Source organism: Anguilla rostrata, chromosome 2 (assembly GCF_018555375.3).
Source record: "Anguilla rostrata isolate EN2019 chromosome 2, ASM1855537v3, whole genome shotgun sequence".
NCBI lineage: Eukaryota > Metazoa > Chordata > Actinopteri > Anguilliformes > Anguillidae > Anguilla > Anguilla rostrata.
Window position 1 is genome coordinate 61,597,107 of NC_057934.1, and position 23,432 is coordinate 61,620,538.

At 39.7% G+C, this 23,432-nt stretch overlaps 1 protein-coding gene and 1 long non-coding RNA gene across 13 annotated transcripts in view; both read left to right on the forward strand.

Annotated features, from left to right (window-relative positions):
• The window catches only part of LOC135248731 (immunoglobulin mu heavy chain-like), a 95,069-nt gene extending 72,323 nt beyond the window's left edge, over positions 1 to 22,746 (forward strand). For 11 of the 12 annotated variants that reach the window (XM_064323646.1, XM_064323651.1, XM_064323654.1 and 8 more), the window contains 4 exons: positions 19,820 to 20,152; positions 20,380 to 20,694; positions 21,202 to 21,513; positions 21,745 to 22,746. In XM_064323646.1, coding sequence (XP_064179716.1) covers positions 19,820 to 20,152; positions 20,380 to 20,694; positions 21,202 to 21,513; positions 21,745 to 22,082 — 1,298 coding nt within the window. In that variant the 3' untranslated portion in view covers positions 22,083 to 22,746. The remainder of the gene's footprint in view (positions 1 to 19,819; positions 20,153 to 20,379; positions 20,695 to 21,201; positions 21,514 to 21,744) is intronic. The other variant, XM_064323643.1, reaches the window with a different exon arrangement.
• LOC135248747 (uncharacterized) lies at positions 5,814 to 7,472 on the forward strand. Its single transcript, XR_010328498.1, has 4 exons — positions 5,814 to 6,176; positions 6,396 to 6,446; positions 6,955 to 7,107; positions 7,216 to 7,472. It is a non-coding gene; the product is annotated as an uncharacterized LOC135248747 (long non-coding RNA).
• Positions 22,747 to 23,432: the final 686 nt, after the last annotated feature.

The window sequence follows — 23,432 nt, forward strand, 5'->3', positions numbered from 1 at the left end:
GACCAGGCAGTCAAGGGATCAGCCCCAGCATACCTCCACAAGATATTCAAACCCTACATGCCAGCCAGACCCCTCCGTTCTGCTACCTCAGGACACCTGGCACCTCCCCCTCTTCGCACCTGCGCTTCCTAAACACGTCTCCTGTCTGTTCTGGCCCCACGATGGTGGAATGACCTCCCCATGGAGGTCAGAACAGCTGAGACACTGACCCACTTCAAGCGACGACTGAAGACTCACCTCTTCAGGCTGCACCTCTCCCCATCCCTCCCTACCTCCCTGTAATCTCTTAAGGACGGAGTGTAGCACAGTGGGTAAGGAACTGGGCTTGTAACCAAAAGGTCGCAGGTTCGATTCCCGGGTAGGGCACTGACGTTGTACCCTTGAGCAAGGTACTTAACCAAAATTGCTTCAGTATATATCCAGCTGTATAAATGGATACAATGTAAAAAATGCCATGTAAAAGTTGTGTAAGTTGCTCTGGATAAGAGCGTCTGCTAAATGCCTGTAATGTAATGTTAATTGACTGTAAGCTTAGGGTTGTAACTAGGTAGCTGTTTCGTAGGTGACTTAGTTAATGCACTCGTCTTAACTACTGCTAGTATTTTTGCATACACTGCGTTGTTGCTGTTCTCGTTGTGTTAGTGTTAATCAGTTTAACCTACAGGGTCTGAGTTGAACTATGTGTTTGTTTCCTGCACTTGGAATGGTACTTCTCTCCAGGGTTTTCGACATACTTGTTCCTGGTTTTTACAAATGGCATTGTAGATTACCAAATATTTAGCTTATTTTAAACATGCAAATAAGCACGTTTCACCTAATTTGCTTACCGTCTCAGAAAAATATCTAATGTCATAATACAAAAATATCTTGTATTTTATTTTATATTCAACTGGTGAGGCTTCGTTCTGGTAGAATAAAAGGGATGTTTTTCCCCTTTCACAAGTGACAGCCTTAAATCCTGAATAACTTTATGACTTGTCATCTTTTAAATATTTTATGCAAATGAGATGCAAAACAGAATTGAGTGGCACATTAAATGGGTGGAGACTTGGTTTGAACATTCTGTTTTTTTGAGCCTGGTGGTTGGCTTTTCATATTTACTCAAGGAGATACATTTCCAATGGTAACACGAGACCAACCGCATCCTCAGATTATGAAGCATTGGGGCTTTATTCATGAAATAAAGACTGTGCATGAACATTGACGCACAAGCAACTTTGTGAGTTACTGTGAAGTGAGTTGTGGTAACATCCAAATCAATGAAGGAAGCTGCTTTTGTTTGTTTCTTAGCATCCAAGTAGCAAATGAAATAGATCAATCTGGTCTGTGCTTATTAGAAATGCCTGTGACCATGGCGGCTGTTTCTTTTCTATCAGTCACTCGGAGTATCCAGAACACGAGGCTATGCCAACACAGCAAGTTAATTAGCTGAACACAGGGTTGGAATATCTTTTCATGTACTGGTTAAATCAAAGCTCCCTCATCATTTTACAGACACCTTCTCTATATCTGAGCACTTCCACATATTACATTGCATGTTTTATATGGACTGAGGTATTGGCATGTTTAGGAAAAGACCCACAGGTGTAAACAATCATTTGCATTCACATGAGGTGGAATCATAAAAATCTGTCTGCACAGCTGTGGACAGCAATAATATCAAAGAACATACAGCATGAACAGTTTTATAGTCCGCCCTACCATACTGGATTTTCTGGATAAAAACATTTAAATGATCCCTTTATGAAGAGCAGCTGCCATGTTCCTGTGCTTCATTCCTGCTCCTCTAAAGCATGATGTCTGAACTGAGTCTCACTGCTCAGCCTCACTCTGGTCACACATCAGTATATTACTAATGTGAAGGAAAGGAGATCAAGTGGATCATGCAGATGATCATTAAAAAGTGACGGTCTCACATCAAAGCCAATCTGTACAGTCCTTAGTTTATAGAAGTTATGCTTTCAACATGTGTAAATATATGACATGTAAAATTACAATGTGCATTTAAACAAAATATTTTCAGTTGTCTTGATTAGGGGATGCGGGGCCTGACTGCTGAATAAAATGTATTATTTTATTTGTTTTACTTTTGATAAGAGTAGATATTACAAGGTAGATATTACATGGCATAAAACAGGAATACATTTATATTCAATAAGATGGAAAACATTTTCCATGCCAGAATTCCCTGTGACCTTTCCAGGAAATACTGAGGACTGAATTTGTGCAGGAGAAAAAAAATGTTGAATTCAGATGGTCAGAATATCCATTATGTTGAGCACTGCTGCCCCCTTGTGGAAGACAATTAAAAGTTGCACAGAATTAATACTGCTTCCTCCGACATCACTCTACAGCAGTGGTGTCAAACTCGTTGCCATGGAGGGCCGTGTGTATGCAGGTTTTCATTCCAGCCTCAGATCTTGATTATATAATTAGTTAAATTATTTGCTGAATTAGGGATGCAGGTTTGTGCACAATGGTGACCCGACGTCTATGGTGACCCGCATTGTCTTATATTCTGTGCTTCAATGCAGTTAAACGCATATGGCTGAATGAGTAATTGGACTCAATTAAGGCAGCATTAATTGGTTGGAATGAAAACCTGCATACACACGGCCCTCCATGGCAACGAGTTTGACACCACTGCTCTACAGTGTTAATCAGTAAAGACGGATGGACAAATTGAGTTTAATCAGAAGTCATTTAAAGTGGTTATAGTTTAATTATGTATTTAATATGAATGGCAGATCTAAACGCAGTGTGTTGTGTGTGGCCTCATACAGTAAATCTCAGACTAGGCAGTAGCCAGTGAGATTAAAGCCAGAAACTGTGCAGCTCAGCTTCACTGACTCTCCTGGACTCTTCACTTCCTGTCCCGGCTGGCTCAGCACAATGTCTCCTTGGACGCCTGTTGAAGGCAGAGAAAGAGTCGATCACACAATTCTCATACCTGCAGCCAGGTGTACGCAGGCTCTGTTCCAGGTAGAGGCACCACACATGGTCAACAAGGGTGATTTAATTTACAATAAACCAAACCATACATCATTTTAAAATAGTCATCTGTCTTTGAAAAGTTAGAATGACTTTCCGAGTGTATCATAGCAGGAATTGGATGCTAAGTGACCAATAAAACATGATGTATAAATGTAACAGCATAAATGTCTGTATAAATGTAACAGCAATTACAGTTATTCCACCTCTGATTTGCTATAGCAAATAATGTGTTTTTAAAGCTGCATGTTTACAAAATGCCATTTAAATAACCCATGTAACATGTTTCATGTTACATGTGTTCAGCTAATTAACTTGCTGTGTTGTGTAAGCACAGACCAGATTGGTCTATTTCATTTGCTACTTGGATGTTAAGAAACAAACAAAAGCAGCTTCCTTCATTGATTTGGATGTTACCACAACTCACTTCACAGTAACTCACAAATTTGCTTGTGCGTCAATGTTCATGCGCAGTCTTTATTTCATGAATAAAGCACCATGCTTCATAATCTGAGGATGCGGCTGGTCTCATGTTACCATTGGAAATGTATCTCCTTGATTAACAGCACTGTGTGCTGCAAAAACATGCGTACGCGCATTATCAAACATCTTCATTTACTGTTACAATTATTCAGCTCATCTAATAGAATTATGCAACATCGGACTGCACGTACTTTGATTATAATTGTATCCGACTCTTAGTTAAGTTATGAATGTAATTAAAATGATTATTGACTACTGATATGTCAAAGTTCCTTGAAGTAAAATGTCATAGTGCTAAGCTAAATGTTAGTAAATGGGCAAAATCCCAAAACTGTTACAAACACTCCTCTACATTTTGGGTGTTCCTAGTTCAAACTCTAGCTATCTTCCAACCGGACTACTGAAGCTCCCTCTTGGCCTGTAAATTGTGAGTGTTTACTGCTGTGATGCCCCTTTTATTTTTAGTACATATTACCACTGACAATTGTTACATGGAATACTGGAACTGGAATTAAAACCCTAACTATGTTAACTTTCATTCTGAATTTACTCCATGAGTTTTGTTTCTGATCTTACCTCCATAGCAAAGCTGGTGGAAACAGTCTTCTGTTTTATACTGCTCCAGGAGGGGGCAGCAGTACTCATCATAATAGATATTCTGCTCTTCTGAATTTATCTTGTTTTTCTCCTTACTCCAACCTAGAGAGATTTAAACAAATTCAGTGCACAGTATTTCATATAAAAGCCACTGAGAATTCTCCTCCTAACACAGGAGCATCACCTGTAAGACAGAGAGGGAGATCTGTTTTTGACAATGGGAGCTATTGTAGCATTAGCAATGTTGCTGGGGACTTTATCTTGTAAGTGCACATTCCATATACATATTTTTAATGTAAAGAGTATTCTGTGACATTTTTCAAATGGTTTACTTTAAAAAAAATATGAAATACCTTTTTTTTGACAATTATATAGGGTGGCAGTGTAGCACAGTGGGTAAGGAACTGGGCTTATAACCGAAAGGTCGCAGGTTCGATTCCCGGGTAAGGACACTGCCGTTGTACCCTTGAGCAAGGTACTTAACTGAAATTGCTTCAGTGTGTATCCAGCTGTATAAATGGATGCTATGTAAAAGTTGTGTAAGTCGCTCTGGATAAGAGCGTCTGCTAAATGCCTGTAATGTAATATTGTTTTTTGATGGATGCACAAATATATTTTTTATTTCTGTATCCACAGATGATTTCTGTGTTGAACTCACACAGCCAGGCTCTATGGCTGTAAAACCAGGAGAGCCTTTATCTGTCTCCTGTAAAGTCTCATATTCAGTTAGCAGCTATGGTACAGCCTGGATCCGACAGCCTGCAGGGAAAGCTCTGGAGTGGATTGGAGTTGTGTGGTCAGGTTGAAGCACTGCTTATAAAGATTCATTAAAGAGCAAATTCACCATCTCCAGAGACACCTCCAGCAGCACAGTGTTTTTACGAAGGAACAGCTTGCAGACTGGAGACACAGCTGTGTATTACTGTGCCCGATACACACAGTTCAGCAAAGCAAAGCTAGAGCTGTACAAAACACATCATACTGTCACCACTGAACACACACACTCTACCTGCATGTAGCGCTCACTGTCCCCATATTCACCATTATCTGAAAATAGCAAGAAAAATAATAAAAAATGGGCAAAATCTCAGACCTGCAGCAACTGAAACTTTAATGTTTTTTAAAGCACAAAAATGATGTTTGCATATGAAAAGCTCAAATGTAATGAAACAAACACAGAATATAATAACTGGGCATATACCCTATAGACATGTACACACAATGCACTTTGACCCCGGTCTTCTTCAGTGGTGCCTGCATGGGCCCATTGTGGTTTGGGGCATCAGCTCACACAGGTGAACAGGAGGAGGGGGTGACTAGTGCAGATGACTGGATTCAGCAGTGGGCCTGAATAATGAGCTGGGCAGCATATGCAAGAAGGATAGGACCAATTTTACAGAAGTTGGAGAGAGAAGAATCAGCAGATCCAAATAACAGGGTGATATAATGATATTCTCAGGGAAAAACTGCGTTATCCAGGATCATTAGCAGGTTGGAATATATACGCCATTTTGTTACTCCCAGTACCTTACCTCAATATTTACAGCCATTTTACTCATACAAATATCAAAACACAGATCCACACCAGACTGATCCACAGCATATTTTGGGGGAAGACAAAAGAAGAAACAAATTGTTTTACTAAAGGTGACGGACATATTGTTTATGGGTGGTTTATCTACTGGTTTATCTATAGAATATCTAAATACTACACATATACCGAGATATTTATATTGTGGCGCCCCGAGGCCCTATTGGTGCTCCACAAGAGAGCACGAGAAGCACCAGGGCGGCCGGGCCTCCCGCCACCGGCGACTGCTGGGACAAGTGGTGAGTGGGCATTACCTCCCGTCTGAAATATTGGAAGGTTTCAGGACCAGGGACAGCAAGCTGCAGACCAGGTGAGCTTCCAAGGATCAGCACCATGGACAGGGCTGCAGCAGAGTGCAGGTATGTGGAATTTTCCACTCTGCTGCAGCACACCTGAGACTGCTTCAGTGATTGCCTCACAGAGTATATAAGGAGCAGCACAAAGGACTGAGAGACTGGCTGGGGCTAGGGAGAGAAATTACGCCTGGCTTCTCTCCTCACCTGTTCCTAGGGCGGTAAGTGGCTGTGAGCCAACGCACGTGTAGAAATTGTATGATTGCAACTTTCCACCTTTTTTTATGACTGGGGGAGTGGTCTCCCCACGCTGAAAAGGACAGAGGGCTGGAGGAAAAGTCCTACAAGGCCGAACGGAGCAAGGAGAGGAGACGGACCTGGAGTGGGCTGACCAGTGCCCCATCACACGCTCCTAACCATTGTTCACTTTGTCTCTCCAGGAGGATCGTACTTACCCTGGAGAGGAAGACTGATACCCCGACCGCGAAGAAGTTTCTGTTATTTTTTGCTTCCCCTTCCCTTTCCCCCTACAATTAATACAATTAAATGCGTTTTCTGTTAACTGGTCCTGAGACTCACTGCACTGGTTCTTATACTGCTGTGGCAACTGCAACCTTGGATGGTGAGGAAGGCCACAATATGTACTTGATATTATTTCTCCTGGAAGCACAAACGTACACAAAAATCCATGTTTACATTTGTTTTTCCTGTGATTACTTGCGTAACAAGCATAATGTACTGAAAATAAGACATGACAGCTCTCTAGTGTATGTTTTAGCAATCCACATGAATGCATCACATAGTTATGATTTTAATATTTGTACAATGTGAACATTTATTCTGAATTTAATCCTTTAGCATTGTTATTAATGTAAATTCCAGAGTGATGCCGGTGGAAGTGGCCTTCTGTTTTAAATTCTCCTCCAGAAGGGGGCAGCAGTGCTCCTCATAATGGATATCCTGTCTCTGAATTTATCTTGTTTTTCTCCTTCCTCCAAGATTTAAATAAATTCAGTCCACAGTATTTACTATAAAAACCACTGAGAATACTCCTCCCAACACAAGAGCATCACCTGTTCGACAGAGAGGGAGATCTGTGTGTCACAATGGGAGCTATTTTAGCTTTTGCAGTGTTACTGGGAACTTCATTTTGTAAGTATACATGCTGTATTCATATTTTCAATTCAAAGAAAAATGAGTGTTTATATTCATAATTGTATTACTTTTTGATGTATGTTCAAATCTTTTCTGTACCCACAGATGGTCACTGAGTTGAACTCACACAGCCAGGCTCTATACTTGTAAAACCAGGAGTCTCTGACCATCTCCTGTAAAGTCTCTGGGTATTCCCTGACTGATAGCGGCTATGGTACAGCCTGGATTCAACAGCCTGAAGGGGAAGCACTGGAGTGGATTGGAACCATATGGTGGGATGAAGACATTTCTTTTCAAGATTCTTTGAAGAACAAAATTTTATTTATAAAATGTTATGCTGAATAAATTATTTTTGATATCAACTTTTATATGTCCTTTCTTTCATCAGCACAAAGAAAAACATTCAATTCAATCAACATTTGGGGTTCAATCAACATTTGTCTTACTTTTCAATTTAAATGCCTGCGTTTGTTTATTCTTCACATACTGTAATGTGTTTGGTAAGTTACATTTGGGTGATGCTGAATGCTGCATATGAGTAAAAGTTAAGCACAGTTGTTTATTGAATAAAGGCCTGTGTCTGAACCAGCAGTTAAAACCCTGCAGATTCTGAATCTGTCAGTCACACACTAAAGGCCCTGAACAAAGCTCCTGCTGGGGCTGGTCACCTGCTGTCCCCACCTCCCCCCCCCCCCCCCCCCACCCCCCACCCACCTCAGTGAAGGCCATCTAGAAGCACATGAGGGATGTTACAGCAGCGCTGGAAAACTGTTTGAAACACATCAGCCAGCAGCCTGTCTTTGGCCCACAGAGGGGACACTGTGACCTCTGTGCAAAGAGTATGTCCTGTGGAATTGTGGGAAGTTTTGTATTTTCCTGAGCCATAATAATGAGCAGTAGTGCTTCACCATATCAGGGAATGTGAAAAAAATTGGCTACACAAAAGTCAACAATAAAAGAAACTGCTTTTTAATTTACATAGAATTCAGCTACAATGGAGGTGGAAGCAGCCTGCTGTTTCTAATTCTCCTTTAGGAGGGAGCATCATCAAATCAAAATATTGGCACAAGACATGTATTACAAATACTGGGTCAAGAATTTAACACTGGATATCAGGATGCTTTCTATATTGTGTGATCGAATGCTGTCTGTCTTGGACACTCTCATTAGACTTACTTGTGATGTACTGAGTACTGGAGAGCTACTGAATCCACTCATCCCACCCTCACCTACCAGGATACTCCCTGCATTCACTATGAATATTAATGCAACAATCAGCCATGGAAGAGAGACACATGGCTGTAATGATGGATAATACTTATAACTGCTATATGACCTACACCCCATCTACAGCTCTGACTGCTCTATTTAAACAGTGTGTGATCTGCCCACCCAGTGAGGAGGAGTTCATGCAAACTCTGAGCTCTTCCTTCTACATTTACCTCTCTGCACTGAGGGAGGAGGGACTGTTGTTGGAGGCTGACTGTAGAACGATCATCACAGACTGCAGTCAACGACTTTCACCATGACTGTTATAACCAGCCTGCTTCTGATTACAGTGTTCTTAAAAAGTAGGTTTGAATCTGTCATTCATTTAATATTTACTAAAATTGTATTTGTGAGGTTGTGTGTCATGAAGTCCTAAGTCTTTCTTAATTTCACAGGTGTTAATTGTCAGACTCTGACTGAGTCTGAACCAGCAGTTAAAACACCTGGAAAATCCCACACACTGACCTGTACAGCCTCTGGGTTCACATTCGGTGACTACCATATGCACTGGATCAGACAGCCTCCTGGGAAGGGACTGGAGTGGTTGGCTGGGATCAGAAATGATGGTGGTGATACATGGTGTGCCAATTTGTTTAAAGGAATATTCACCATCTCCAGAGACAACAGGAACAACCAGCTGTATTTACAGATGAACAGCCTGACAGCTGAAGACACTGCTGTGTATTACTGTGCCAGAGAGTCACACAGTGAGAGAGAGTGAGGGGAGAGCTGCACAAAAACCTCTTCCCCATTATCACACAGAGCTACAGCACAGAGCCCTGGAATGAACTCTGCAGTATGAAGTGAAACACTTCGGTTTTAAACATCTTTATTTTTTATATATATGCTTTAGACAGCTGACGATGCGTGATCTTCCGCCAGATACCCTTTCGAGTCGTCTCCTAACCAGCAGTTTGTAAATCCCTTCTGTCTCTACAATATTAGCTATGGATTCTGATCAAGATGTAAAATCAGAAAAATTACTGATGTTTGACACACTACACTTCCTTCTATTTCAGAATTAACTGCCATTAAATTTGTCACAGCTGTATTAGCTCTATATGAATACCACATATGTCAGACCTCAGTCTCCTCATCTTGTGAGCTGAATGGCTTTGTGACTGTAACAAACTTTTAAAGATCTCTAGGGTGTTGTGTTTACATTTGGTAGGTGCATTTGGCACCTATTTGGTTATAAATGACATTAAGTGTGACCAATTTTGTTAAACTTTATTGGTATATTTAGATCCATTTAAAACATTTTATTGTTATTGAGGTAAAAGAGGACCATACATAACAAGTTCTGCATATGTAAATGAGCACATTATCACTGTACACTGACAAAAGTTCCAGATGCAAACCTACCTGTTGGTATATCCATAATCAATGTGAAAAACACTATTAAACAAATATACTGAGATCACCTGTTCCTTTTATAGATGCACAAACATAAATGTGAAAAATCAGCAGTCGTTAACAATGGCATTACCTGTAGTTAACATATTATGAGGAAAACACACTCAAATTCAATAGTGCAAGAACAACCCATCAGAAGGGGCCTTAGTTTATACTTACCCCTGCCTGGGCCAGAACAAAACACGACCATGTTTTTCATAACTTTTCCTCTTTATGAAATGGATGGCCGTGAACAAAGATTTTTCTGTGAAAGTCATTAAATGTATTAATGAAATGAGTCACGTAAAAAGTTCAATAACAACACCTTTTCTGACAGAGGGAATATCAAGTTAGTGTCACATAATTCTTCATCCACTGATACTTAATATTTGCACTGATGGTCCACTTCATCTAAAGCTGCACCAAGTTGTATTGGTAAGAAAAAAAGATCCTCAGAATAATTAGTAACAAACTATTATAACTTGATCTCAACACAAATCTAAACAATGACCATTTTAAATGGCAAAATATCAATCACCCCAAAAGATTCTCCTCGGTTTAGTAAATATGGGGATGAAATTAATTACATTTACATTAAAAAATGTTTTTTTTACAACATCCATTTGACAAAGAGGACATGTCAAAGTTATGAAAAACACATGGTTGCGTTTTATTTTTATAATTTTTCATTTTATCTCAAATATTCGAGGGATTTGTTCCTGCACTACAAGGAGTAAGAGAGCACTACAGTATATTTTAGCAATCTTGATAGAATGTATCACATTTCACAGACATCTACATAATAATTATAAAGATAAGAAAATCTGTATCAATGAGTCTTATCATATGAACAAAAATATAAATGCAACACTTTGCAGCAACTTTGCAAATTGCAGCCATTTTAATGCATTTAAATAATACCTCAAAGATTTGTTCTATGTGCAAAGATCTCATTCCTCTCAAATTTTGCCCACAAATTTGTTTAGATCACTGTTAGCTAGCATTGATCCTTTGTCAAGATAATCCATCTCCTGCACAAATGCGGCATATCAAGATGCTGATTAAAAGCCATGATCATTACACAGGTGTTCCTTATGATGGGATCAATAAAAGGCCACCCTAAAATGTTGAGTTTTTTGTTGTTCAATATCATGTCACAGATGCCTCAAGAGTTAAGAGATCATGCAATTGGCATGCTGACCGCAGGAATATCCTGTAGAGCTGTTGCCAGGGTAATGGGTGTTCATTTCTCCACTATAAGCCGTCTCCTGTGACAGTACGGGTGCTGGGACCCAGGCGCAGAGTGGGGGGAAAAAAAAAAACACGAAACTCAAAAAGGGAAAATTAACAAAGATTTTACTAACACAAAAAGGCAAACACAAACAGGGAACAGGCAAGGCCACAAAGGGCAAAACAACAAACTCAAAACATTCTTAAGAACAAAAAAAAAAAAAAAACAAGAACAGAACTACACTAGTACGGAAAACAAACGGCAGAAACGCACAGAAACACACAAGCGGAAACAAAGAAAGAAACACAAACCGGTCAAAAACATAGGCGGGAACAAAACAGATCTCAGGAACAAACACAGGAACAAGAAAATGAAAAAATCCAAAAACACCAGAACACCAGGGCATAGGCACGAACACATGGATTACGAACAAACAATCAGAACGAACCACAAACAGGTAAAAAACGCAGGCAGGTACAAAGGGTTTGAAACATACGCAAGTCGGGAACAAACACAAGGAACCAGCACCCGAGTCAAGGGGACAAAGAACTTAAATAGACAAGGGGTAACAAGACACAGGTGAACTCAAAACAATCAAACCAGAAGGAGGGGATAACAAGACACAGGTGGGAACAATGATGGGATAACGAGACAATTGAAAACAATCATACAATTAACAGGGGGGGGGGAGCAGGACACAAAACAGAAGTGCCGCCATCTGGCGGCCCAACAAGGGAAACACAGACAGGAACACCGGAACATGACAGTCTCCAGCATCGTTTCAGAGATATTGGAAGTTTGTCCAACAGGCCTCACAACCACAGACCACGTGTAACCATGCCAGCCCAGCACCGCCACATCCGACTTTTTCACCTTGCAGGATTGTCAGAGGCCAGCCACATGGACAGCTGATGAAACAGTTGGTTTACACAACTGTGCAGGTTTAGAATTTCTGCACAAACTGTCAGAAATTGCCTCAGGGAAGCTCGTCTGCGTGCTCAACATCCTCACAGATGTCTTGATTTGTCTGCAGTTTGTGAGTGGGCAAGAGCACAATTGATGTGAGTGGGCAAGAGCTCACCTTCGCTGGCCACTGGCACGCTGAAGAACGGTCCTCTTCACGGATGAATCACAGTTTCAGCTATACAGGGCAGATGGCAGGGAGTGTGTATGGCGTTGGGTGGGTGAGCGGTTTGCTGATGTCAACGATGTGAGCAGAGTGGCCCATGGTGGTGGTGGGGTGTTGGTATGGGCAGGCATATCCTATGGGCAGAGAACTCAAGTGCATTTTATCCATGGCAATCTGAATGCAGAGATATCGTGATGAGATCCTGAGGCCCATTGCTGTGCCGTTCATCCACCGCCATCACCTCATGTTTCAGCATGACCATGCGCGGCCCAAGGTTGCAAGGATTTGTATACAATTCCTCGAAGCTGAAAATGTCCCAGTTCTTCCAGACATGTCACCCATTGAGCATGTTTGGGATGCTCTGGACTGGCGCATACGACAGCGTGTTCCAGTTCCCACCAATATCGAACAACTCCATACAGCTATTGAAGAGGAGTGGGACAATATTCCACAGGCTACAATCAACAATTTGATCAATTCAATGCAAAGGAAATGTGTTGCCTTGCATGAGGCAAATGGTGGTCACACAAGATACTGATCAGTATTCTGTTTGTTTCATGGTAACTTCTTTTTTGGGGAATCTGTGACTAACAAATGCATATCTGTATCCCCAATCACATGAAATCAATAGATAAGTGCTAATGAATGTAAATCAGTCAACTAAAATAGGTTTATTACCTTTGAACTCAATATAATCTTCGAAATGGATTGCATTTATATTTTTGTTCAGTGTAGATTTAATTTGTTGTAGGACTTTTTTTTTCTGGGATTGATGTTAAAATAAAGGTTGGATGTTTAGATTCTAAGAAGAAAATCTCAGAAATGGGAATGGGCATTGATTGCTGAATGTGTAGTATGATTTTCATGTTTTATAATAAGACTAAGAAATATTTTGAATAGCAATAACGAAAATGATTCAATATAAATTCACACCACCCTTTAATAAATTAGTTGGATTCATTTTGGAGTAATTATGTGAACCCACAACAATGCTGATTAATCATAATTTTTCAATACATGTTTGGGTCAATTGAAATTTAATGAACATTTTAAAACGATATTTTTGAAAGACACTGAAGTATTATTCATTAGAAAAAACTACTATAATTTACATAATGCTTTTTTGAATCTGTAATATTTGTGAAATATTTAAACCAACCAGGCCCCTGTAAAAATATCTGTAAAATTGTTTGGTAAAGTTTAAACTTTGTTGTTCCTAAATTTACTATGACTGCAAAATTCTGTTTTCAAAATAAATATGAATTATTATAGTTTGTGCTGGTAATCACCTGACACTGCAGATAAATACAGAAGAAGTGCTATGTGAAAGGGCAATAGGTTTTTGCTGTAGTGTAGATCACTGTGTACACGTGAGGTGGGGTGGCACTGAGGTAAAACGCTGTACAAAAACCTCATCTCTCAGAAAGTGTGTTATTTATGTTAAACTAAAGATGAAGAATCTGCACAAACAGCACGGTTTTGTGTTCCTGTGTGTTGCACATCATACAGGCAAATTACACTGTGAATATCTTCATTATCACATAAATGAACAAGATCTGGAATACAATTGTAATGGATACCTGCACTGATACTCAACAAGACACAATGCGATAATTATGACTGTTAGTTATTATATCCATACCAATTTAATCATAGATATAAAATATCATGCGTCATATTGGATTTTACACTGTTGAGGAGTTTGACAGAGTTTGGAGTTCTACAGGTGGTTCAAAATGCACATTTGAAGCAATCCTGAGAAAGGACAGGTTTTTGTGCAGTCAGTTCCATGAAATATAACACTGTGATAGGTTTGACTACTGGAGTAAAGGCACCCAAGTCACCATTGGTAAGTCCTTTTTAATTCTTTATACTGAATTTTACGTATTTCTTTCTTTTTAAATTTAGAACTAAAACCTTCAGCCAATGTAGGGCTACTGAACCTTTAAGACTTTGATTTTACATTGTGTTTATATGTGAGAATTACAAGACCATGGTTCTCTGTTCCTCCTGAGTTCCAAAAGAAAGTTCTGATGCCATAATTTATCTGTGTGTATTTAGTGAAATATTCCTGAGGTGTTGGTAGATTAAATGTGTTTGTTTTAGTACAGTGGGTTTCATTTTTAAGTTAACTAAACAAATATGATTCCATCCCATCTGTTTTCTGACTTCAGAAAAAGGACAGCATTAAAAATAAAAGTGCATCAGCATTTATGATAAATTTATTTGGTGCCTTATACCGTTCAGAAAGTTATTTATGAAGCATACATTTCAAATATAATACAATGCATTTTGAGCCATTTTTGTGGAAAGGCATATTAGGACAGCAGCGAAGAATATAATATATGCCAGTATATTTCCTTTATTCAGTAAATTCCATGGAAAGGAGAATTGACATATTTGCAACAGTAATTTTCTTTGCAAAAGGTTAGTTTCATTTTAAGGTAAATGTATAAATGTGTAAGTGTAAATATGAGGAGAAATATTGTCGAGCCCAGAGATGCATATATACCTTCGCGTTGCTAACGACTGGGACGATCAGGTAAGTATGCAGCTTTTCGGGTTTAAAAAATATATCTGTTCTGCAAATATACTATAGGTTTTCTTTAGTCGAAAACAGACTACGGACACGAAAAAAACAGAGCTGGGTTTCATGTACCAAAAGTTGCAAAAGGGACACTGCATCTAGTTCCTATAAAATGTAGCTGAATTTTGTGCGGCATAATTTCGAGCTGTACAGATGTATGTATGTATGTCTGTATATGTATGTATGTATGTATGTATGCAATTGATAGATAGTCATAGCTTTGAATTATTCATGAACGCCCTAATAATATTAGCTGTTTATATTTAAGAAACCATTTCAAGAACACAGAGAAACCATTGGACAAAACATCACCGTATACGAAATGTCCAATTTACAGCAGCATTTCGGTTGCTAAACCAGGTTCGCTGCGCCAGACAGACCACCGCAACAGAACGGCTTTCTCCTACTGGGCATTCGAACTGAAGTAGCTAGTTCTGATAGATATGGAGCACAAGACAGCTCTTTAAAATATTTTTTATAACCGATTCTAAACCAGAACATTTTCACTTTTCACTATATTTTTTATGAAGACAAATCGTTGCCTACTTAGGTCATTAATTCATGCTTTCGATTACTTTGCCTACTATATTTGATACACCGATACGTTGCAGTTGTTGTTTACGGTTAGGTTCCCGAACTGCGTGGAAATCAATACTTCGGCTACAAGACAATGGTAAACTATAGTGGATGCAATTTTTTAACGCCGCGCAGTAGATAAAAAAACAATTGAAATACGACATGATCATGTCCATCGTCATCATTTCAGACTGAAGGGTCTTATTTTCATTATCCAAGAAGGCGTCAAGAAATTTCTATTTTACCTGTTATGGACCTCTTTTTTTGAGTCTTAAATAAAGTTGAAATGAAAAAAATGGGACAACCTTGTAGCATATTATGGGAAAGTGCATTTTAAAAGTTCATGCAAGCCTGAGCCTTTAACTGGCTGAATTAAATACGCCTTTTTAACATTGATAATTCAATTTATAGCTCTTCAATCTAACATTTTACCATTACAATTTTATTATGTATTTGTTTTGGCCAACATACCGCTACTAGGAAAGTTTGCGCGAAATGTCGCCCCGAACATACTTTTTAAAGTAGACATTGACTACAGTAGGCCAATGGGCCTATTAACGAATTATTTTATGCTACTTTTGTACAATAATCTCCTTGTTAATATGTCCCCTTGAACAAATTTTAAAACTGCATCACACTCGGTAAAATTGTAGTTTCTGGATAATAAGGTTTCATTTCATTTTCACTTCATTTCGTGTTTTATCATTTTGTCTGGTGTCACACAGCTGTTCTTAACTGAAATCAACGCCGAAAGGGTATCATTAGATTAAGCTGATTAGCGAAATAGTTTAAAATGAACTCAACGCGACACACAACGTGGCTTTAAAAATAAAATTAAAATGTGTTCTTTAAAACCACGGACAGGTTTGCTAATGATATTTCACGCATTCCATAGCTATGTCATGGTGCTGCACTAACAAAGTCACAGACTGGTAAACCTCCGGTTGAAGGATTGAATCCCGCCTCGCCCTCAGGCAGATAATTTCCTCTTTTACACTAACGTTTTCTTACGCTTTTATATTTTCTTTACCAAAACTCACTCACGGCCACCCATATGCATTTCATGACGGCAAATGTATTCATTTTATTAAAAAGTTACACCAGTTCACCAGTGTGCCATTTCTACTAACTATATTTCTTCACTTGGCTACTGTACAAAACCTTCTTATCAGCAAACGCCACGTTTCTACATTCATGTTACCTTGCCCTACTCTCTATCTAGCCACATACAACCAATTACTACGTATGTACGTTCTGCAACTCCCCATTAAAACATTACATTTAAAATCATGACTCACATATAAGTATAACTACTAATACTGAACATGAGAAAAGCACATTAGTGCAATAGATTTCACACCTTACTTAACCCTCCACTTTAACAGCTAAAGCTTTATACCGACTATTATATATACCATTCCATAAGGAAACTAATCTCGCTCATGGTCACTTTATTTACTCCGCACTATAGTCTGTCATCATGTCAACCTTCACCTACATGCCCATTCTGCTAAAAACATATTGTTTCAACTATGCAATTTCATCATTTCGTCCTAATTTCTCTCACACTGTTGTTATTTTCTCATATGCAAAGCCTGCTGGGACAAATGCGTCTGCTCCTATTCTCCACTATCAAGTTTTCCGGTTCTAGCTTAGCAAAACAGCGAACAGGATTCCCACCTGCAGATAAGCCTATCAAAATGCCTTATAAACCTTACAAACACTAAAAGTGCATCTCCACGAAATAACAGACAAAGGGTACACAAGTTGCGACCTAGGCAGCTCTAATTCTACGGGCTTGCTGATTCTTTTCTCAATCAAGGCTCGTTGGATGGCCGTCAAATCCGTCAGTACATATACTGGCCATATTTCACCTGCGTTTCTGTTGCATTTACACTTACGCCTCCGCACCCTTTGTCACAGCCACTGTTTTACATATATAGCAAACCGAAACTGCTAAACAGTACACGCTCATCAGACTGTACAAATTCGCACAAGGATAACCATAATCCACAACCGTTTCTTACAGGGTCACTTTGCATTTCTCACTCTCATAATAAAACACTTTTCAACGTATAAAAATGCCAAGTTACTCAAAAGTATTGATATCAAAATGACGCCAAGTTACGGTACTACAGACAATATAGGCTATCTTGCCTCACCAAAATTACATAAGATGTATTTCAAAGCAATGCTACCCAATATTTCCTCAATTCTTTCAAGTCACATGGCCCTGTGTTTTGTAATCTTACCAGTTTACAATATCATGCAAACTTTGTGTCAGATCAAAGAGTCAAATATTTCGAATTGCCTCATTGAACACATTGAAATTCATGTACAAAACTGCTGCTGAGTAACTACAGGAAGCATATTTCTCCAGAAAACATGTTTATACTTGCTTCTGAACTGAATTTGAGTACATGTACAAGTTATTGTATATTTGCTACGTACAATAAATACTGCATGTAAAATACATATTGTGCATACATACATAGATAACTTCTTTATCCCCATGGGGACATTTCCCTGGCAGCATGTTACATTCACATTTACGAACACAGACTTATACCAAGAAACATACTATCATTCACGCAACAGAAAGGCTGGGCAGCGAAATACATACATACCAATACAAATTGGACATATACACGCCTATTCAATCAATCTTGACTGTGAGAGAGCCATCCACACACATGTTTGGCCTGTCCATGTAGTGCATGTTTATACACACAGGGCCAAGTGACTTGAAAGAATTGAGGAAATATTGGGTAGCATTGCTTTGAAATACATCTTATGTAATTTTGGTGAGGCAAGATTGCCTATATTGTCTGTAGTACCGTAACTTGGCGTCATTTTGATATCAATACTTTTGAGTAACTTGGCATTTTTGTACATTGAAAACGTGTTTTTTATGAGATTAGGTTATACGTTGAATTATTTATATAAACTGCGACGCTGCTAATGACTTCTGTCACAATAAGACCAATAGTAGGCTAGGTTAGGATACACACAGCATCATTTTTAAACTGTTAGACGAGATTGATTTTAATTAATCCCACAGGCCATATGTTTGGTTTCAGGGAAGCCCACCCCCCAAATAAAAAAATTTAAAAAATATTTTGCTTTTCAGCCACACCAACTGCACCAACCTCCCTCTTGCCTTTAATGGCATGCGGGCCTAAAGGATCCGATCACCTGACCCTGGCCTGCATCGCCCGTGATTTTTCACCTGCTTCTTCCGTGACCTTCCAGTGGAAGAACAGTGGAATGGCCGTGACTGAGTTCACTCAGTACCCAGCAGTGCAGAGCAGTAGGCCAGATTCCTACACAAGCGTCAGTCATGTCAGTGTAAAAGCGGCAGAGCGGGAGTCCTACAGTTGCTCCGTGAATCATTTGTCACTGAATAAGAACATGGAAGTGAGTTTCCAGAAAGCAGGTATGCCATATTCGGTGTTTTAATTTTGAGCTAATTTCACAATATGAAAGGTGTCTTTCTACTGCCCTACTGTATCCATCCATCTATCCATTATCTATACCCGCTTATCCTGAGCAGGGTTGCGGGGGGTGCTGGAGCCTTTGTTCAAAAGCACACAGATGCAAACTGTGGCCCTATTTACTGATCCAGAGATTGTGACCGGTGTGTAAACAATTTTGCTGCCAAGTGTTTGCACCTAGAGAAAGGTGTGTTACCTGGGTTTAGGTTGTGATGACTTGAGTTAACTGTTTTGACTACTAGTGTTTGTTGCATGAGCACAGTGTGTAACCAGTGATTCATGAGAGCATTTGTTTGTAGAGATTTGCAGAAAAAGTTTAACAATTTGCAGCATGTGTTAAAACAAGTGAAAAGTGTTTATAGTTTTGAGAGATGTGTTGGTCCTCTGAGAACTGAAGTAATAATTTGGGAGTTTTTGCTAAAAGAACCAGTTTTAGTGTGTTAGCAATCGAGAAAAACTGTACTATACAGTACTTTTCACTCAGCATCACTTTTCAGTACTACAAATACAGTAAAATATTGGGAAATTTGCACACTCCCTCATTTGTTAGTAGTGTAACATTGCAAAGATCAAAATCTGAAAACCATAAAATAAGTAGAATAACCAGGAGAAAATAACTCCTGACGCACTGCTATAAAAGGTTTTTGCAGTAGTGCTTTTAATTTATCTCACTGGTGTGTTATGGGTAATCTACATTGTCTGTGTTTTCTATGGCTTGTGTGTGCCATTTGAAGGCAAAGTTTAATTTTGATGAAAGAGTATATGTTTTTGAGAAGATAATTTGAGTTTGGTTTTGGGATTGTGTTAATAGTTCTGAGAAAAAGGGGAATTGTTTCATTAAATGTGTCTTAGCAATCAAAAAAAACTGTAATATTGCAGTGATTTTCTGGATTTTATGATTTTGTATTCAGAGAGCACAGAGTTTGATATGGATAGTAACTGAGCCAGCCTTAGCTTGCTGTTTTCCCATAAGATCAGAGTGTCCTGCAAACATTGACAGCAGCTCTCCTTTCCTGCCAATGAAACAGAACAGTCCTCAGAAAAACCCTGTCTGGAGGTGACCCTGAAGCCCCCAAAGATGAGCGAATTGTTTGTAAATAACCGGGCTGTGCTGGACTGCGTCATCACTGGGGGAGAGAAGGCAGCAGTGGAGGGAGCCAGCGTTACCTGGACACCGAGTGGAACAGGCACCTCGATCAATGAGGGTCAGATCACAAAGGACGGACATGTGTTCAGGAAGACCAGCACTCTGACTCTGGGACAGGCACGCTGGTTCACCGAGCAAAATGTTCAGTGCTCTGTCCAACAGCAGAACAGCGATAAGCCGGCCATCACAAAATCTTTCAGCCGGAACAACAGTGGTATGTTTCACACAAGATAAAACAATCTGGAACACCTGTGGCAAACGATGTGACTTTAATATTTTTCAAATGACACTGTTCAGTACTGTTATTGTTTAAAGTAATATGGGATTAAATAAAGAGTATAATAAGTTCCCTATAAAATATGCTACAGACAGTGAATGTAATCAGGTTGTTTCCATTGTGAACGTTCTGTGTTAATCTTTGTTTGTAACTGTGTTTTACAGGGTTAAAAGCTCCCAAGGTGGTTATATACACAACCTCAGAAGAAGAAGACAGTGAGTTTGTCTCTCTGGTCTGTGTAGTGACTGGCTTCTCTCCCCGGGACGTGTTCGTCATGTGGAGAGTGGATGATGGATCCTATGAAGAGGGCATCACCAGTGAGCCTGTGGAGAGCAAACATGGCACCTTCTCTGTCACAAGTTTTTTCAAAGTCCCGACAGCGAAGTGGAAGTCCCAGTCCAAAGTCGCCTGCAATGTGAAGCATGTTTCTGTGGCCAATGGAGCAGTCGCTATCACAAAATCTGTGTCCAGAGCAACTGGTAATTCCATTGAATGCGACTAAATCTCCACACATAGAATGCCCTCGGTGAAAAAAAACCACAACGACTGCACACTGGCCTCATGCACACAGTCTAATGTTCAGTAATTACAGTGGTGCTACAGCCCTGTATACACAGCATAACAAAGTGCTGGGACATCAGTGTTTAGCACCATTTTGTACCGTGATGTGATTGGTCACTATTGTCTGTAGGATTGCCAGGTGGTGGATATCTGTGGTTCTTGTTCACCTGGGGTAACTGACATCCTCCATTACCTGTTGTTAATTTAGAGGCATACAAGAAAGTTTTAGCATTTGGAATATACCTTATCCAGTACGCAGATTTTAACATTGCAGTGATTTTCTGGATTTTATGATTCTGTATTCTGAGAGCACAGAGTTTGATATGGATAGTAACTGAGCCAGCCTTAGCTTGCTGTTTACCCATAAGATCAGAGTGTCCTGCAAACATTGACGGCAGCTCTCTCTTTCCCTGCCAATTAAACAGACCCACCCTGTCTGGAGGTGACCCTGAATCCCCCAAAGGCGAGAGAATTGTTTGTAAATAACCAGGCTGTGCTGGACTGCGTTATCACTGGGGGAGATGAGGCAGCAGTGGAGGGAGCCAGCGTTACCTGGACACCGAGTGGAACGAGCAAAGAGAGTCAGACCACTCGGCACGGACATGTGTTCAGGAAGAACAGCACTCTGGCTCTGGGACAGGAACACTGGTTCACCGAGAAAAATGTTCAGTGCTCTGTCCAACAGCAGAACAGCGAAAAGCCGGCCATCAAAAGATCTTTCAGCCGGAACACCAGCGGTATGTTTCACACAAGAAAGATAAAACAGTCTGGAACACATGTGGCAAACAATGTCACTTTAATTTTTTTCAAATGACACTGTTCAGTACTGTTATTGTTTAAAATAATATGGGTTTAAATACAGAGTATAATAAGTTCCCTGTAAAATATGCTACAGACAGAGAATGTAATCAGGTTGTTTCCATTGTGAACGTTCAGTGATAATCTTGGTTTGTAACTGTGTTTTACAGGGTTAAAAGCTCCCAAGGTGGTTATAAACACACCCTCAGAAGAGGACGGCAGTGGGTTTGTCTCTCTGGTCTGTGTAGTGACGGGCTTCTCTCCCCGGGATGTGTTCGTCATGTGGAGAGTGGATGATGGATCCTATGAAGAGGGCATCACCAGTGAGCCTGTGGAGAGCAAAAACGACGGCTTCTCTGTCACAAGTTTTTTCAATGTCTCGACAGCGGAGTGGAAGTCCCAGTCCAAAGTCGCCTGCAATGTGAAGCACGTTTCTGTGGACAATGGAGCAGCCCCTATCATAAAATCTGTGTCCAGAGCAACTGGTAATTCCATTGAATGCGACTAAATCTCCACACATAGAATGTCCTCGGTGAATAAAACCCACAACGACTGCACACTGGCCTCATGCACACAGTCTAATGTTCAGTAATTACAGTGGTGCTACAGCCCTGTATACACAGCATAACAAAGTGCTGGGACATCAGTGTTTAGCACCATCTTGTACCGTGATGTGATTGGTCACTATTGTCTGTAGGATTGCCAGGTGGTGGATATGTGTGGTTCTTGTTCACCTGGGGTAACTGACACCCTCCATTACCCGTTGTTTCCTGTCATGTGTGGTAGCTTCTCTTTGTCTGTTTGTTCATTTTGTTTGTTTGTTTTGCTTGTATCCCCATTAGCTGTTGCACGTGCGGCAATTACACTTCCTGAGGTCTACACAAAACATTAAAAACATGACATAGTACAGGATAGTAATCGACAAAAATAGAACAGTAACAAAATATGATATTTGCAAATATTTTAAATAATTTTGTTTTTTTGCTGTCACTGTTTCTTGTTATGTAAAAACGTGTATGACTTTTTGTACTGTGCTGTCATGTGCAATTTGTTTGCTCCTGTTGTTTGCTGCTGTAGATGTTCTTGTAGTCACCGTCTTGGTCATTGTGTGCTCATATTAATGCAACTTGCAGGAAGGGTGTGAAAATATAAATAAATATTAGTGCATTTGAGTATTGTTGGGCATTCCTCCTTTAAGAATCAGGACCATGGACTCCTGATATCTGCATAAGAACCTGCTTATGACAGGTGCTATCTGGACTGCATGTGACAAGAAAATAGATTATCACTGGATGCTGTCTTTGGTTTAGCTTTATAAGATTGTACTATTCACCCAAGGAACATCATCGAGCTAAACTACTGACAAGCAGCACAAACTCATCTCAGTGTAATACTGGTCTTGTTCACCCTTGTCTTGACAATGGGAGGTTCTCATTTGCCACAGTCAAAAGTTCAAAATTACAGGGGGCTACAGCCCTGTTACACAGCAAAACAAAGTGCTGGGACATCATGTTTGCACCATTTGTACCGTGTGGTTTGGTCATATTGTCTGTAGGTTCCAGGGGGTGGTTTTGGGGGGTTTCTTGTTACTGGGTAACTGACACCCTCCTTCCCTTGTTTCCTGTCAGGGTTTTTGCTTCTCTTTGTCTGTTTGTTCTTTTGTTTGTTTTTTTTGCTTGTTTCCCCCATTACTGTTGCCCCGGGTAATTACACTTCCTGGGTCCCACAAAACATTAAAAACTGACATAGACAGGATAGTAATTGGACAAAATAAAAAGTACAAAATGATTTTAAAAATTTTAAATAATTTGTTTTTTTTTTGTCACTGTTTCTTGTTTTAAAAAATGTATGACTTTTT